The following is a 16,566-nucleotide window of genomic DNA, read 5'->3' as shown; positions in this document are numbered from 1 at the left end:
TCCCCCATCCTCGTCAGCAGTCCGGCAGGAAGAATTTTTTTTTAGTTTTTGCATAGAGGAAGAGTGCTAGGTTCAACTGGATCCTTTGGATTAGAAGATTATGGCCTCAAGAAGATCCCTATCAAACACAATATCAACTTAATTTCCAACCAGTCACCGGCACATTTGATTGTGTTGCCCAATTCATTTCCCACGGGAACCCTTGGAAACTTTCCAGTGCGTTCACCACACACCAGACCTGTGTGTCTGGAGAGCACTGACCAAGCACCAAAAATTGGTGTCACGTTAATAATTATCAGAAAATTGGCCCTGATAATTCTGCTTTGAACCTGTTTACCCGTCTAATAGCCATGTACACACATTGTGGTGCCAGGCACTGCTGGAGGCACTGTCCCCGTGTTGTGTAATCCATGAGATCGTCACAAAAGCTTGCGAGTATCACATCATTCTGTTTCTCACGGGTGAGCAAACTAATGCACAGAGAAGTTGGAGCCATGGCCCCGAATCACACAGACAGAATGTGGCAGAGGCTCCCATTTCTATTTGTCACACGTGCCTTTCTGGGATAATGCCAGTGGCCCTTGAGTGACTTTCTCTGCCATGAAAATGGGGTCCATCCATGGCCCATGTGGTCAGCTCTAGCAGTGTCTGAAACAGGAGTCTAAAGCAGCATGCTGACACCAGATCATTTCCCCCTAATGTCTCCTGCTATTGAGGATGCTGGATGCAAACCTCAAAAACAGCTGGGGTTTTGAAGTCAGACGGATGGCTGCAGTTTACACATAGCCCTGGTTGTTGGGCGGTGAGCTGTCTTGAGGAAGTGGCCCCTGAGAGCCATAGCCTTAAGGCTGGAAAGACAGCTTGAGCCAGCGACTGGAAAACTTTAGTTTTCCTGTGTTCCTCATGCTCCTCTTTACTGCGCGTGCTTCTCACAGTCACACGTTCATGCCTTTGCTCAGGCTGTTCTGGGACTTTTGACTCTGTTCTCCATGGCCTCCAAGGCTTCCCTGGACCCTGACCATGAGCCAGAAAATGACTGCATCTCTTGAGCCATACTTGTGCGTGCTTAGTGTCCTTTCTGTCCTCAGCGCATGAACAGCATATGACACATGTTCAACATATGCCCCTCAAATGAGAGAAGCAAGTCCAGAGATGTGACTTACCCAGGGCCACAGAGCTGGTGGGTAGCAGAACACAGCCCTACAGACCAGCTTAGGATATGAGATCCCTGCGGACAGGGACTACTGTGTGTCTGTCCTCCACTGCATCCTCGTCTCTGCTACAGTGTCTGTTGCATGGTAGGCAGATTAGGAAAGGATTGTTAAATGGATATGTGAATACCAACATTGTTTACTGCTTCTTTTGTCCTTGCCTTCATAGAAGAAAAAGGCAGGGTCACAGAAAATGATGGCTTTTCTCTTGGCTGCATTTTATATGCACAATTGATAAGCTATTTGCCCACTGCTAAAAATACGTACCCCTGGCAACCATTGGATGAATAGTGCTTAGCTCAAGATGTTTAATCAAACAGCGACAACCCAAGCAGAGCCACAATTAGCCTCTGACACCCCAGTGAACTCCAGATGAACAGCCCGGAAGCCTCTGACTTCCTGTTAGTCCCCTGGCACCCAGTGACCATCGCCCTGGGTCTGCAAAACAGCAAAAGAATAAATGACCATCCTCTGCCCAAGGCAGACACCAGCTGGAGCAGATGGGCAGGGGAGGGAGAACGTGAACTCATGGGACCAGTGCCATAGAGACTAGCCAGTGGGCAACATCACTAGGTACTGAGAGAGACAATGGGGTCATCTCAGTCATGTGCAGTGGAGTTTGTGACAGTCATTAGATCCAGAAACTCCTTTATCCTCCCCTCCTCCTCCTATTCCCAGGGGTCCCCAAAGGCCATACGGCTCCTTTGAAAGGCATTCTTCCCTCAACTCTCTCATGCCACATACATGTTTGCTGATGTATACTGCTAACCTAAAAGGGAAATAAAGACAAAGTGGAGTAATTATATATACATAATGGCCCATTTTCCCAAGTTGATTAAAAAGCATATGAACAAGGGACTTTTGGGTCTCATAAATTGTGTTTGAATTCAAGGTTCAGCACACTCTCGTTGATTGACCTTTGAAAGTCACCTAACCCTTCTGAGGCTCCACATTCCCATCTTTAAAACATAGATAATATCCATCTCATGTTATGAGGGCTAAATTCAATACATATTAAGCCTTCTGCAGGTGAGATGCATACAATAAGTATTCAATAAAGAGAGGTTTTCTGGGTGCTAGGATAAACATGCTAGGCAAACTCTCTATCTCGGGTTACACGTCCAGCCTTTGGAACCCACTATTTTAAAAGTCCCAGCTGTGCCCAACTCTTGGAGGATTCTTGTCGGAGGATGAGAAAGCTGGCTGGGGTATTAGATTTCCAGACCTTTGCAGTTTTTATCTTTAAGTGGATGAAAATCTTACCCACTTCATTAGTATGTATTGAGTGCTAAATGCAAATGATTCTCTTTTACAATGGTTTTACATTCTGATAGACCTGAGACGCCCACAGTAAGCTGGAGCTATGGGAAGTTGGTAATGGGTTAATACAGCCAATCCACAGAGACTTCTCTTATCAACCTAGCACACCACAGACTTCCTTGGCAGCGTTTCTTCACAGCACCAGGCCTACCTGAGAGCTGTGGGTGTTGTCAGGCCTCAGCATTAAAAGACAAGATTATATTTCAAATCACTAGACCATAAAATTATCCAAATTCAGAACTTAAAGAATGGCTCCCACTGAATGCATAATCATCTTTGCCCCTTCGTAAAGTTGAAAGGCACTGAGTAAGACATATTGTGACAGAGACCCTGCCTGTTGGTCTTCCAGTTTGAACCTGCAACAGCCCCCATCCGTTCATATTCTAAACACTTCTTCCCCAACTAATGATACTATCCGAGGAGTCTCTGGAAACTTCTAGAGGTGGCCTCTAGCTACGTGAAGGAGGTCATTCGAAGTGGCTTCTTGGGAGTATATATCCCTGCCTGTTTCTTCTCTTGCTCTGTTTCCTGGCCTGCTTCATGATGGACTGATCACTTTGAAACCATGAGCCAAAACAAAGCTTCCTTCCTTTAACTTCTTTGCTATAGGTGTTTGGTCACCATGATGAGAAGAGACAAACTAATACGATAGGATAGTATATTAGAGAGTGTGTCATATTACAATCACTGTGTGTTAAGAACTGAGTTCAGTACCTGGCACGCTGTCACTGTTGGCTGCTCTGAGTAAAAGGCAGGGATCTTCACATCTCCTGCCTCTTGGTCTCTTTGGCCCGTGCTGTTGACTGTTGTTCTGTGTGGGCCAGTGAAACCCGTACCCTCCCCCCATGTGAACTATGATACCACATTGATAGTTACGACTCCCTTACTACCCTGATCTGTTTAGGGAAATGCAAAGTGAAGACCTGAGAATGGACAGGGCTTGCCCTGGGCACCTGGAACCTACATCGGAACCCAGTCTAGCACAGAGGCATCTCCTGTAGCACTCCAGGGGTCTAAAAACACTTGTGTTGACTGAACTTGACCCCAGAGTCAGAGAGTTCTTTTCCAGAGCTAGTTGTCCTGCCCAACAGACCAGAAGGCTCATATCAAGATGGCCAATGCCTCATGGACTCTCCCATTGTTCAATGTCTCTCCTTGGGAAACCTGATCATGATGGTTACACGTGACGAGTGTGGCTGTTGACGGAACACTTCCTTGAGCCTGGATCTAGCCAAGAGCTTCACATGTAAGATGGCTGTAGTCTTCACAGCAGTCCTTTAGGCCAGGAGCTACCCTTGCTCTCACTTGCTGATGGGGTATGTGAAACTTGTGCTTGCTTATCTTGACCAAGAATGCCAGCTTTAAAAAAAATGAGGATTTGGAACTTCATGAGATGGATCTCATGCCTGGCACTGGTGAAGGGGTCTAGAACCTGATCCTACATAGGTCATAAGTTCTAAAGGAGAACCCAGTACAATCATTCTGCTAAATGGATACAGTGTTAAAATGTCCTGTCTTGTTGCTGTACCCACAGATCAGAGTACCTCTCAACCCTCATCAGAGAATCTTCCCCTTGCAGTAGATGGCAACTGACTCAGAACCTCAGCTGCTCTAATGCTCGGAGATTAGGAGATTTTGGAGTACTCCACTCTAAATGATGCATCGCATACAGAGACACAGACACACAGAGAGAGACAGACACACACACACGTGCATGCATACACACACACAAGCACACACGGGCTCAGGAATCTCAGCAGAAGAGAGGACAGTGAGATTTGTAAGAGTCAAAGGGAAACTTGGAAGAAACTGTCTTCTGGACGCAGTAGGGCAGGTACTCACAGAGATTGTGACAGCACAGGCAAGACCTCAGCAAGCTCAAGCCAGACGAAGTCCCGGCATAGAGATCCCACTAGTAACTAAGGAGCTGTTGGTATTTCAAAACAGCTGGGTGAGGGAAAGTCAGTTTTCTTTAATAATAAAGTCAGGCCCTACTCCCAAAACTAACTAGACAGCACTAACTAGACTTGATGGTAGAAGTTTAAAAAAAAAATCTCAAAGTTGGCTGGGAGGATAGAGAGTAGTTAAGAGAGAAGATAACAGAGAAGAGATGAATATATTTTATGTTCTAAATCTATTATATCAAAAAAATCTATTACATCAAATCTCAAATAATTGACAAAAAAAGTTGACTTTTAACAACTGATTTAGGAGGTCAACCAGATATGCCAGAGTCCAGAAGTTTGCACGTCTCTCATTGTGAATGTCCTAGCCATTCTGGTAACTCTCCACTTGGTGATTACTGCAGAGCCACCTGCCTGCCCAAGACTTGTTCCTGTAAGGCCCTGCCCCATCTGTCTTTCTGACAGACTCCCAGAGATGAGAAGGCACAGCTGCATCCATCACTCTGTTCAGAACTTGACCCAGGATGGCATCAGCAAGTGCTTGCAAGATGCTTCTTCATTTTTCTAGCTGTGCTGTCTTGGCCAGGTGGCATCTTCTCTCTGAATATCAGTTTTCTCCTTTGTCCACAGAGACCAGGGCCTGAATTTTACCTGTATTGCCATTTTCCTACAGTTTCCCATGTATCAAGTCTCTTCTCAAATAAGCTGGGCTTACTTCATAAGCAAACATTTACCACTGCTCTTAGTGAAAAATGATGTTCCTATGAGACCCCTAGACTATTTAATTTCACTGCAGTGTTGAATTTTTTCTGCAATTTCTTTATAATAAAGTTTTAATAAATTTACAATTTAACTATGTTTATAACATCCTAGGTAAGAACATCCGTCAATAAATTTCATAAAAGCACCTCATCTATACAAAGCCATCAACACACAGTAGGCCCTCAGTAGACATTAGCACATGTGGAAGAATCATTTGGAATCTTTTGGTTCTGTTGGCTGCCTTGAACATGGCTTTGTGATCTAAGTCTAAAGTTTCCATGGTTACCCAAGGAAGTTGGCCCTGGTCAAAAAGTCAAAACCAATTCTGCTGTCAAGAGAAGGTCAATTGATTGGCAGGACGGACTCCTGTCTGCAGCATGGATGCTGAGTCACTGTTCCAATGCCCTGAGTCAACCTTTCCCGGGACAGCAGCCATCTTTGCTCTTGCTGCCTATTAACCCACAGAGGGAGACTTGCCAGTCTAGTCTACACAAGAAACCACTGCTTCATTTCTAGGGGCAAGCCAGGGAGTTTACAGTATGGATCCCACACTCAAGATCCACCCACCAAATCTATAGCATCTCTTCTGCCTTGGCAGATATCACAAATACATCCTTGACCCACTGAGCTTAGCTGTAGCTGAAAGAATACTTTCATCATGGTGGCAAGGTAGCCACTACCAAAAGATTTCAAATGAAACTTCCCACGTATAAAGATAGAAGCAAAGGAAGTAGAAACATGGGTTGGGGAAATAATCCATGCAAAAGTTAAAATGTTACTGGTATGTAAGTGTATCATATCCACAAAGAAAATAATAGAAAAGAACATAATAAATGGAAGTAAATAAATAAGAAACTATAAAAAAATTAAGAGCTACCAAGATAAGAACTGTTTTTGCATTTTTATGGATAATTTCATACTTGCATATGTGTTTGATCAAATCCATTACCTATTCTCTCCCCTCCAATTCTCCCATCTCCATCTAATCACTTTACACGCCCAACCTCATATGTTCCCTCTCTTTTTAAACCCACTGAATCCACTTAGTGCTGCCTGTATGTGCAGGGGTCAAGGTGTCTTTCAGGAGCTGCATCTCTGAGGAAAACTTACTCTCCCTCCCCTAACAGCATCAACTGCTGACAGCTTCCTTAGCTATTGCTTCCCTCCAGGAACAAATTTTTTAAAGGAAAAATATTGTATCATAGGACACAATAGTCAAGTGAGTCGCTAACCAGTGATGGCTCTTAAGGGCTTAATTCTATAGATAATCATCAGTGTTCTCTACCAAGGGCATAAGCAAAAGAGGATAGAAGTTGCATCAGCTACAATTGGTAGCTGAGATTAGAAGCAATGGTCCAGGGAAACAGAATCTTCCCTAAGGGAGATTCCCAAGGGATGCTCCAACTCTTCCCCTCTTCCCTTCTTCCTCCCTTGAACACTTTAACGCTCACCTACTTATTTCTGCATCCACGACAGGTCAGGTCTGGCCTCTTGTATGTGCTCTGTGATTGTTAACTGATAGCAACTGGCTGGGTTTTAGCAGGCAACAATAGCTAGTTGTTTCAGTGTTTACTCTGTGCCAGGAAATATGCCAAATATCATGCATACATTGTTTCATGAAACCTCACAACAAGCCAAGAGGGGTTCTCACAACTAGGATGCCCATTTCACAGTTGAGACTAAAGCTCCAGGGTTAGGACACTCACTAAGCATTACAGAAACCTTCCTGTTGGGATTTAATTGTAGGCAGCCTACTCCCAGCTCCTCTAAGAAAAGATTCTTAGATGCCCTGGTGTTTTGAGTGAGGTTATGCCTGCAGAGAGAGTAAAAGGTCACTTGACCCCTCAGAGTCTTTTCTGGAAAATGGAAAACTATTCCCCAAGGTTTTCCAGCCCTAGCGGGTAGGTTTCATTCCCAACTGTTTCTTCACTGGTCCACAGCTAATTTTATGAGAAAGCTCTGCTTCCCAGAGTTCTTGACTGGGAAGAAGTGGAATCATGAGAAACAAAGATGGCCACTGGCCATATTTGGGACTGGAGATAAAGGATGGGACAACTACTCTTGGGAGTTCTTGCCCTACTTCTTTTGTAACGACCTCTATCAGAGTCCAGAGCAGAATCCTGGAAACCTCCAAACAAACACCTTCCCCAGACACTGAAAACCAAGTCTCGCAAGCATCTTACATTTTTTCTCCCCAATACCCCATACACCCCCACAATCAGTATCAGTGTGGAGGAGGGTAGAATACCCAGCATTCAGTTCCAACCTCTCGCCTCACCAGCTCTGAGCAAGGTCAATGTCAGCTTTCCGCCCAGGAGGCTGCCTGATTGCTCTTCCTAAGAACCCAATCCTGGGAATCCTGAGGAGCAGGCAATCACACCACCAGAGCAGGCCCAAATGTCAGAGGCCAGCACGGCACAAAAGCTGACACTCCTCATACAAGAGATAGACAACTGGGGGTGCATTTAAGAGGCGGCAGAAAGAAGGGAGTGCTGTCTCTCTGGAAATTCACAAGGATGTGATTTAGGATGCAGAGCAACGGGATTTGTGAAAGGTTAGGCCAGGAATTTAATTAGCCCAGAACAGCAATTCTCTCTATAAATTTTTCCCCTAATTTTTGAGAGCTGCGTGGATAGGACAGCAGTGCCTACAGTGCCCTGGCCTTCACATAATCACTGCGGCTTCCCAAAAGTTCTCGGTATCTAACCTCATCTTTTTATAGCTGTGGATTGATCTCTTCTCCTTTTTACCAAGTCTCTCAGCTGCCTGTAGGAGTGAAGGGAAAGGAGGCAAGAGGTAGGACGAGGTATTATTCTTTAAACCAGCATCTCTGTTTAGTGGGATTCACCTAGTATAAACACATAAAATGTTTAAGGAAGCACCATGCTGATCCTCCCCCGCCCCCAAGCAATAACGGTAATAAATAGCATCCAACAACAGAAGGATGATTCATAAGTCTTATAGACTTGGAGAAAAATGACCTCTAGGACCTATCTCTAACTGAAAATGTTCAAGTTGAGCAGTGGTGTTGCTGTATCCTCCCATCTTGTGGCACTAATCGTTATTACTAATTATGTTATTATCTTATGTGTAAACATCCTGGAGACACTAGCAAACACCTGCTCTGCTTATCTATTGCAGCATTTAAAAACCTCCATGGCGTGGAAGCTCAAAGCTGAGATTTATGGTTACCTGTCACGGGCCGTGGGCAGATGGAGCTCCACGAAACAGGTCTAGCCGCAATCTCCTAGAGTTCTATAGACCTGAGCACCAAAGGTGGAGGCTTGCCCCATAGGTGACCACTGACATTAGGAGTCCCTGCACATGGCTTCTTCAAGTGCCATGGAGAGCATAGCATAAAAACTGGGCTTCCAGAAGGACCCGTGGTCCCCAAACAGGTGTTCAAAAGCTCCTTTATGACATAGTGTCAACAGCCACGCAAAGTCTTCCGAACATCATCTCAGGTCAATATCACAGGACAAGCTCAAGCACAGGACATAGACACCAGGGGATTTGGTTTATTGCGGGCCATTGGAGAGACTAGCTGCTGTATTATTGTGATGGTGGGGTGATGACAGACTTCATCTAGTTTCCTTTTCAGTGTGCACGTCTGCATTATATGTGCACACTGTGTAAAAGTACACATGCCTAGGAACTCGTGGAGCTCGGAGAAGATAGCTGCTGTCCTTCAACACCTCTCCCTCTGCTGTTCCATACTGACTTGAGACTCGCCTTCCTTTAGCTAGTTTATAGCCAGCCAGCCCCAGCAACCCTCCTGTCTCCCCCATCACCCATCATGCTGTAATTAAAGACACACGCAGGCACAGCTGGTTTTTTACAGGGATGCTGGGAACCTGAATTCTATGCTTGTACCGCTGGTTCTTTCACTGAATAAGCCATCTTCTCCGCCCTACCTGTCTATAACGTATTAATTAGCTATATAAGCTCAGATACCAAATGTCTACTGGCATCTGGCTCCCCACCCTTTAGCTGTGTGTCGTCAACAAGGGACTTAACTTTTCTGAGTCTCAAAGCTCTCAACCATACTATTGCCCTCACAGGGTCATTAAGATTAAAAGAGATATTATGAAATGCCCAGTGCATAGTAAATGTTGAAAGAATAAGTGTTAGTTATTATTATACGCTAGTATAATTAAGTCACTGGAAAATTAATTGTTAAAGATAGAAATTGGAAAACCCAACAAACTATAAAAAAATAAACTCAGAACTCCAGTGTTCTGTCTCCCCATCTCGCTCTCTTCCAAGGAACCTACGGGACATCATGGTCATTGCAGACACCAAAAACATCTCTGGAAGAACTTGGTCCTTTCTCCACAGCCCGTAGACCAGTAGGTGGGATGGCCTGACAACCAGCACGGCCCTGTTCTCCCTTCCACTCTCCAAATCTTCTCAGGTCAGAGGACTGTAAGCTGCATATGTAAGGAAAGAATCCTAACAGGAATATCAGAGATGCTCTTCAATCCCAAAGCAGGGACCTTCGGTTCCCTGAGAGCTTGAGCCTGTCCAACAGCACCAAGACCAAACAGAACCCCAAGCCAGTTGGTCTTAGGGAAAATCTGTGAAGCACATTTTCAGGCAGTGGTGATGGGGGTCTCTCTCGTTTACCCCTGGCAAAGGCACACCGGCTCTCTCAACACCACTTTCCCTTTGGGGGAAAATGCATGACAGTAGAAATGATGGACTTTTTTCATTTGGGAAGTTAAAGCAACATCAAGTCATAAGAGTTGATGTCCCTACCTTCCCATTGCTTTTCTAGAAAATCAATACGCAGTTCCCATCAGTTCGCCCAAGCTCACCTCAAGGTCTCCTAAGTGTCTCTGATATTAGCCTGGGATTGGGCTGCTCTCTCTGCTCACACAAAAAGAAACGAGAAACTCGGAGTCAAGGATTAGTTTCTCAAGAGAGGCAATTACTAGAAACTTCAGGAAATGTCAACTATGAATACCTGGCAATTTTGTTGACTTTGATGGCTTGCTTGACTTAAAGCGTTCATTAGGTGGGGCTGGAATATTTTTGCAGCATTTCGGTTTGGAGAATTTTTAGCACCTTGCTTGAAACTGGGTTCATCTAGGGAGGAAGAGGCAGGGACAAAGTCATTCTACAGAACATTTCCTAGGGAGATGCTGGAATTTATCCATCCCTGCCTCCTGATACTTATGGAGGCCATAAGAATAAAGAAAATGTGGGCACTGCCCAATGAGTAAAGAGAGATTGTGAAAAGTGACCAAGCCGGCGTTTGTAAATTTGAATGACTGGCTGAAAACCCTGTCCTATGGCTAACACTCAGCAAAGTAGGATCCAAGTAGAGGCTCAGTGTGTAAGAGCCTTTACTCTGCAAGCATGAGGACCTGAGTTCATATCCCTAGCACACATATAGAAATAAATGGTCAGATATAGCTGCAGCTTATAACCCTAGCACTATGGGGAGGAGACAGATGGGTCCCCAGAGCTCTCCATCCAGCCAGCATAGCTGAAATGGACAGCATGTAGTTCAGTACCTACCTCAAGGCAATAGGGAAGAACAGACAGCAGAAGATTCCAAATGAGCTGCTCTATAGCTCTCTCATGCTTTACACGGGCATGCACCCACACACTTACATGCATCTACCACATGTACCAAAGCACATACCCATGGAAGAAGGCCCGAACGATGGATGGAGGAAGGAAATGAAGAGTTTAATGTGAGGCAAAGTCACAAAGAGGTAGAATGCCTTCCTGGTTTCTTCACTTGCTTGGTTTCTTCAGAGAACTAATCCATATGTCCAGCCTCAGTTTCCTCATCAATACAATGACAGGCTATTCTCATTTTGTTCTTTAAACAGACCTGCCTCATTCCCAAACCTTTGAACGTGCCATGCTCGCTGCCTAGAGTCCCCTCTCCATCACGGTGGACTCTCTCTTCTCACCTGACTGAGCTCAAATGTCACTTCCCATCCCTTGCCTTTACTCTGCATGATGTCACGAGCTGGGATTCTCTTGTGCATTGCTGTGTGTTCATTTGTCCATTAGCTTATTTAGTCTTCTTCTTAGACTCTATCACACCCATGATAGAAATAAACCGGTCCATTTTGCTAATCCCCATGTCTTCAGCACTCCATGCCACGTCTAACTTTAAACAAACTAGTGAGTGAATGAAAGAAAACATCTCACAGTCACCAAGCATTTGCCGTGTGTCGGGTACTAGTCTCTTTGTGACACGGTCTTGTTTAATTATTCTTCCATCTGAGATCGGCCTCATGAAGTGGATGTTCTCATTAGTCTCATTTTATAAAGAACGAAACTAAAGCACTAAGTAATTGAGTAAATTTGCCCCCAAATCTATGAACCAGTAAGAGAGCAAGGATGGAACCCCAGGGAAGTCCCACTCCAGCCCCCACCGACTTGGCTATTGTGCCCCCAATGTCATCAGAACCTGTGGTCTGATTCCTAGGGAACTCTAATTGTATGAGATTAAGTCAGGGCAAGCAAGGACCACAAGGCAGGCCTTTGGCCCAGGTGTCCTTTCCAAACTTTGCCTTCCACTCGACATCTGCTCGCCAGTTTCCCTGTGCCCATGGTGTGCGTTCTCATTCATCACTTCAGCATGTAGCCATTTGCAAACTATTTACACACTCTGAGTGGAGACCCTGACATCTACAGTACCAATTTGTGCCCACCTTCAGCCCATACACGGGTCATTGCCTGCAAATAGAGATGCTAAATACTCGGTGAGAGGATTTCCAAATGAATAAAACATTTTGAAATGCTTTTCAAGAGAACATAAGAAAGCTGTTTAATAAAGGAGAGCTGTTAAATGCAAAATACAGAGCAAGCACAAATCAATATAAGCGTCCTTTGCCTTAATAAGCCCAGCACTTCATGTATTCCCGCCCCTGGGCCTTTGCACATACTGTTTCCTTTATTGAAATGTCTTCTCCCACATGTTTTCCCTGTTTACCTGTTATTGGTTGTTTTTATTCTTTGGTTCTTTTACTCTTAGCTCTTTTGGAGGACCCACAACCTAGCTCCCTAATAAATCACACATGGAGGCTTATTCTTTCTTATAGATGCCTAGCCTCAGATTGGCTTATTTCTAGCCAGCTTTTCTTAATTTATTATCCCATCTACCATTTGCCTTTGGGCTTTTATCCTTCTCTGCTTCTGTATGCCTTTCTTTACTTCTCCGTGGCTTGCTGTGTAACTGGGTTGGTGGTCCCTGATGTCCTCCTCTTTTTCTTGCTCCTTGGTCTTTCCTCCCTGATTTCTCCTAGTTATTCTCTCTGCATGCCAGCCCCACCTATCCATACTCCAGCCTTGCTATTGGCCATTCAGCTCTTAATTAGACCAATCTGATGTTTTAGACAGGCAAAGTAACACAACTTCACAGAGTTAATCAAATGCAACATAAAAGAATGCAACACATTTTTGCATCATTAAATAAATGTTCCATAGCATAAACAAATGTAACACATCTTAAGATAATATTCTACAGCGACATTTACCTCTTTGTTTGTCCCTTGATCTCAGCTTGTACAACCCCACCCCCTAGAAATGTATTTTCTGATCTCTGCTCCCAGCCACTCCTTCCTATCACACACTATAACCTGAAGTTATGCAGCTTCTTCTAAAGTTCTTTGGTGAATGTTTTTCTCTCCCTCTAAATTCTAAGATAGATTAAAGCAAATAGATAACATCTGTTTCACTTACCATCTCCTCCCTGCACACAGCTCATGGGTTCTTAAAAATGCCACTGGGTGCACAAACTTTTGGGATACCCGATTTATAAATACAAACCGTTTATCTTAAAGGCAGTATTTTCTGAGGTAGGGTCTTCATGGCGTACACACTCACCATTGGTCTCTATCTGGTACCCAGGGGTTCCCCACCCCTTTGGAATAAGTATCATTAAATGATAATCTACAGCGTAAACCTCGGTCCTGGGCTTGAAGCCTGGCTAATATAACCAGCACTCTGTTATTTCTGAGTGCTTCAGGTAAGAGCAAGAACAGCACAGACTTGAACAGGATAATGGTCGGCCCTCCAAGCTCCTGAGAGGACATGGAACAGCTGAGCTGGACTTTGCACATTCAGCCATTGGGAGTTTGGATTAGTAAAACCACTTTGCAATTAGTTCTCAATATCTAATATAGAAGATGCACACTCCTGGCTCATGTGTTTCAACACTTGATCCCCAGCCAGTCCGCAGCATGGAAAGTTGTGGGATCTTTAGGAGACAGAGCCTTACTGAAGGAAGCAAGTCCCTTGGGGGGCAGGCCTTAATGCCTGAAAGTCAGCCATACATCTGCTGTCTCTCTGCTTCCTGACTGCAGACACAATGTGATCTGCTGCCTCATGCTCTCACTGTTGTGCCTTAAACTGTGAACTAGAATGAACCATTCTTCAGTTAAGTTGCTTCTTCTCAGGTGTCTGATCGCTACAAGCAGAAGAATGACCACAACTGCACATTCTAAAACATAAATTTTAGAATTTTATGTATTCTAAAATACATTTTAGAATATGTATTTTATGTATGTATTTAAATACATCTTAAATGTATTTAAATACATTTTAGAATATGTATTCTGTATGCACTACCCAAAAAGCTCTCACATGGACGTACTTCTCAGTGAGAGTCATCCTGAGACATGAACTATCACACTCATAATGGAAAAATCCTGGAATAAATTCAAAAGTGCTGTGGGGAGATAGAAATACAAAACTATTTGCAATACGTTATATCTTAATTAGGATTTCCATTGCTGTAAAGAAGCACCATGATCACAGCAACTCTTATAAAGAAAGTATTTAATTGATGTGGCAATTTACAGTTCAGAGGTTCAGTTCATTATCATCATGGCAGGGAGCATAATGCTGGCTATATCTTCATCAGAAGGCAACAGGAAGTGGACTGAGTGTCACACTGAGTGAAACTTGAGCAAAAGACACCTCAAAGCCTTCCCCCACAGGGACACACTTCCTCCAACAAGGCCATACCTGCTCCAACAAAGCCACACCTCCTAATAGTGCCACTCCCTTTGGGGGTCATTTTCTTTCAAACCACCACATTGTACTAAGTTGATACAATTCTATATAGTTGTTCACATGAATAAATTAGAAGTCCAAGTATTAACATGGTTAAGTCTCAAAAACATACTGCTGAATACCAAAAAGAGAGAATGGGATGGGCTAGAATAATGTTAGTGTGGAAGAGAAACAGCAGACAAACATCACCCTGGGCACAGACTCCAGTTCCCCTGGAGGAAAAACAATGACGCTGGAGCTATTTCAAGACAGGCTTCACCCTCTCTTATAAAGGAATGAACCAAATATATAGGGCTAGGAATCACTCACTTGTCTTGTTTCTGTAATAAATTGCCTGAAAAAAAGACAACTGGAGGGAGGAAGGATTTGCTTTTGGCCTACACTTTCAGGGTACAACCTGTCATGGCAGGAAAGTCATGGCAGCGGAAGCAAGAGGCTGCTGGTCATATTGCGTCCACAGTTGGAAAGTAGAGAGAGATGAACGCTTATGCTCAGCTGGCTTTTGCCTTTGTGTTTGGTCCAGGATTCTAGTCAAAGGAACAGTGCCACCACTTTTAGGGTGGGCCTTCCCATCTCAATAAATTCAGTCAAGGTCTCCTTCACAGACATGCCTGTAGGCTTGTCTCCTGGGCGATTCTAGAGCCTGCCAAGTTGGTGATCAACATTAACCATCACACCCCTATTTCCACAAGTCAGTCAGACAGACAATGAGAACGGAGATTCAGGAATACAACACCGAGTCTCCTGAGCACTCAGGGATCCAGTTTCATACCTATAGTTGGGTGATAGCCGCATCACCTCTCCCAGCTGCAGGAGGTACATAAGCATATATTCATATTGTCTCCAGCTGTCCATTTGAGGTGTGATTTGTGGTGCTGAGTGTCCCACAGAAACACCCATTTGATCCTTTGGCGTGTATTGGAGCACCCTCAAGCCCAGGCCCTCACTAGTAGCCCACAGTCAACTTTGCCTTGGGTTTAACCTTGATTCTCTTATCTCCACAGCGAATATCTTGACAGTCATCATCCTCTCTCAACTAGTGGCCAGGAGACAGAAGTCCTCCTACAACTATCTCCTGGCACTTGCTGCTGCCGACATCTTGGTCCTCTTTTTCATCGTCTTCGTGGATTTCCTGTTAGAAGATTTCATTCTGAGCGTGCAGATGCCCCAGATCCCTGACAAGATTATAGAAGTGCTGGAGTTCTCCTCCATCCACACCTCCATTTGGATTACAGTCCCCTTGACTGTTGACAGATATATCGCTGTCTGTCACCCACTCAAATACCACACTGTTTCCTACCCAGCCAGGACCCGAAAAGTCATTGTGAGTGTTTACATCACCTGCTTCCTGACCAGCATCCCCTACTACTGGTGGCCTAACATCTGGACTGGAGACTACACCAGCACCTCCATGCATCATGTCCTTGTCTGGATCCACTGCTTCACTGTGTATCTGGTGCCCTGCTCCATCTTCTTCATCTTGAACTCAATCATTGTCTACAAGCTCAGGAGGAAGAGCAACTTCCGCCTCCGTGGCTATTCCACAGGGAAGACCACTGCCATCTTGTTCACCATCACCTCCATCTTTGCCACCCTCTGGGCCCCCCGCATCATCATGATTCTCTACCACCTCTACGGATCGCCCATCCAGAACCCTTGGCTGGTCCACATCATGCTGGATGTCGCCAACATGCTGGCCCTACTGAACACAGCCATCAACTTCTTCCTCTACTGCTTTATCAGCAAGCGGTTCCGCACCATGGCAGCAGCTACACTCAAGGCCTTGTTCAAGTGCCAGAAGCAGCCTGTGCAGTACTACACCAACCATAACTTTTCCATAACAAGTAGTCCCTGGATCTCTCCAGCAAACTCACACTGCATCAAGATGCTGGTGTACCAGTACGACAAACACGGAAAGCCTATAAAAGTGTCCCCGTGACCCTATAGGGCTGGCACTCGTGCCTTTTGTGTAATCTGTTTCCAGATGAGAGGTTGGTCCCATGCTCTGGCTTAAGAGTGCTAACCTTAAGAGAGCTCTCCTTAAGAGTGCTAACCTGATTTCCTCTCTCCACAGACTGGGCAGCTCTCAGACGGACAGGATGAGAAGAGGGAAGAGAGAAAAGGAGAGAATACATCTTGTTTTTCTTTGTGCACTTATTTTCACGAAATCACAAAGGTAGTCACGGTTCCTGCTGGCTTAAAGATGCCATTGGCAGTTATAAATGTTATAAATGCCATAATACCGTGACCAGTAAAGACCACAGTAGAGAAGTAGTTAGTGCTGGTACCATCTACAGCTACTAGGAACCAACCGCTCGAATCGTGGT

General features: G+C 44.7%; 1 protein-coding gene across 1 annotated transcript in view; it reads left to right on the top strand.

Annotated features, from left to right (window-relative positions):
• Gpr139 (G protein-coupled receptor 139) overlaps positions 1-16,178 on the top strand; it is a 38,384-nt gene extending 22,206 nt beyond the window's left edge. Inside the window, exon 2 of the mRNA XM_038317737.1 lies at positions 15,244-16,178. Coding sequence (XP_038173665.1) covers positions 15,244-16,178 — 935 coding nt within the window. The remainder of the gene's footprint in view (positions 1-15,243) is intronic.
• Positions 16,179-16,566: the final 388 nt, after the last annotated feature.

This window comes from Arvicola amphibius, chromosome 1 (genome assembly GCF_903992535.2).
Source record: "Arvicola amphibius chromosome 1, mArvAmp1.2, whole genome shotgun sequence".
NCBI classification, from domain to species: domain Eukaryota; kingdom Metazoa; phylum Chordata; class Mammalia; order Rodentia; family Cricetidae; genus Arvicola; species Arvicola amphibius.
This window is presented reverse-complemented; position numbering and strand designations above follow the sequence as displayed.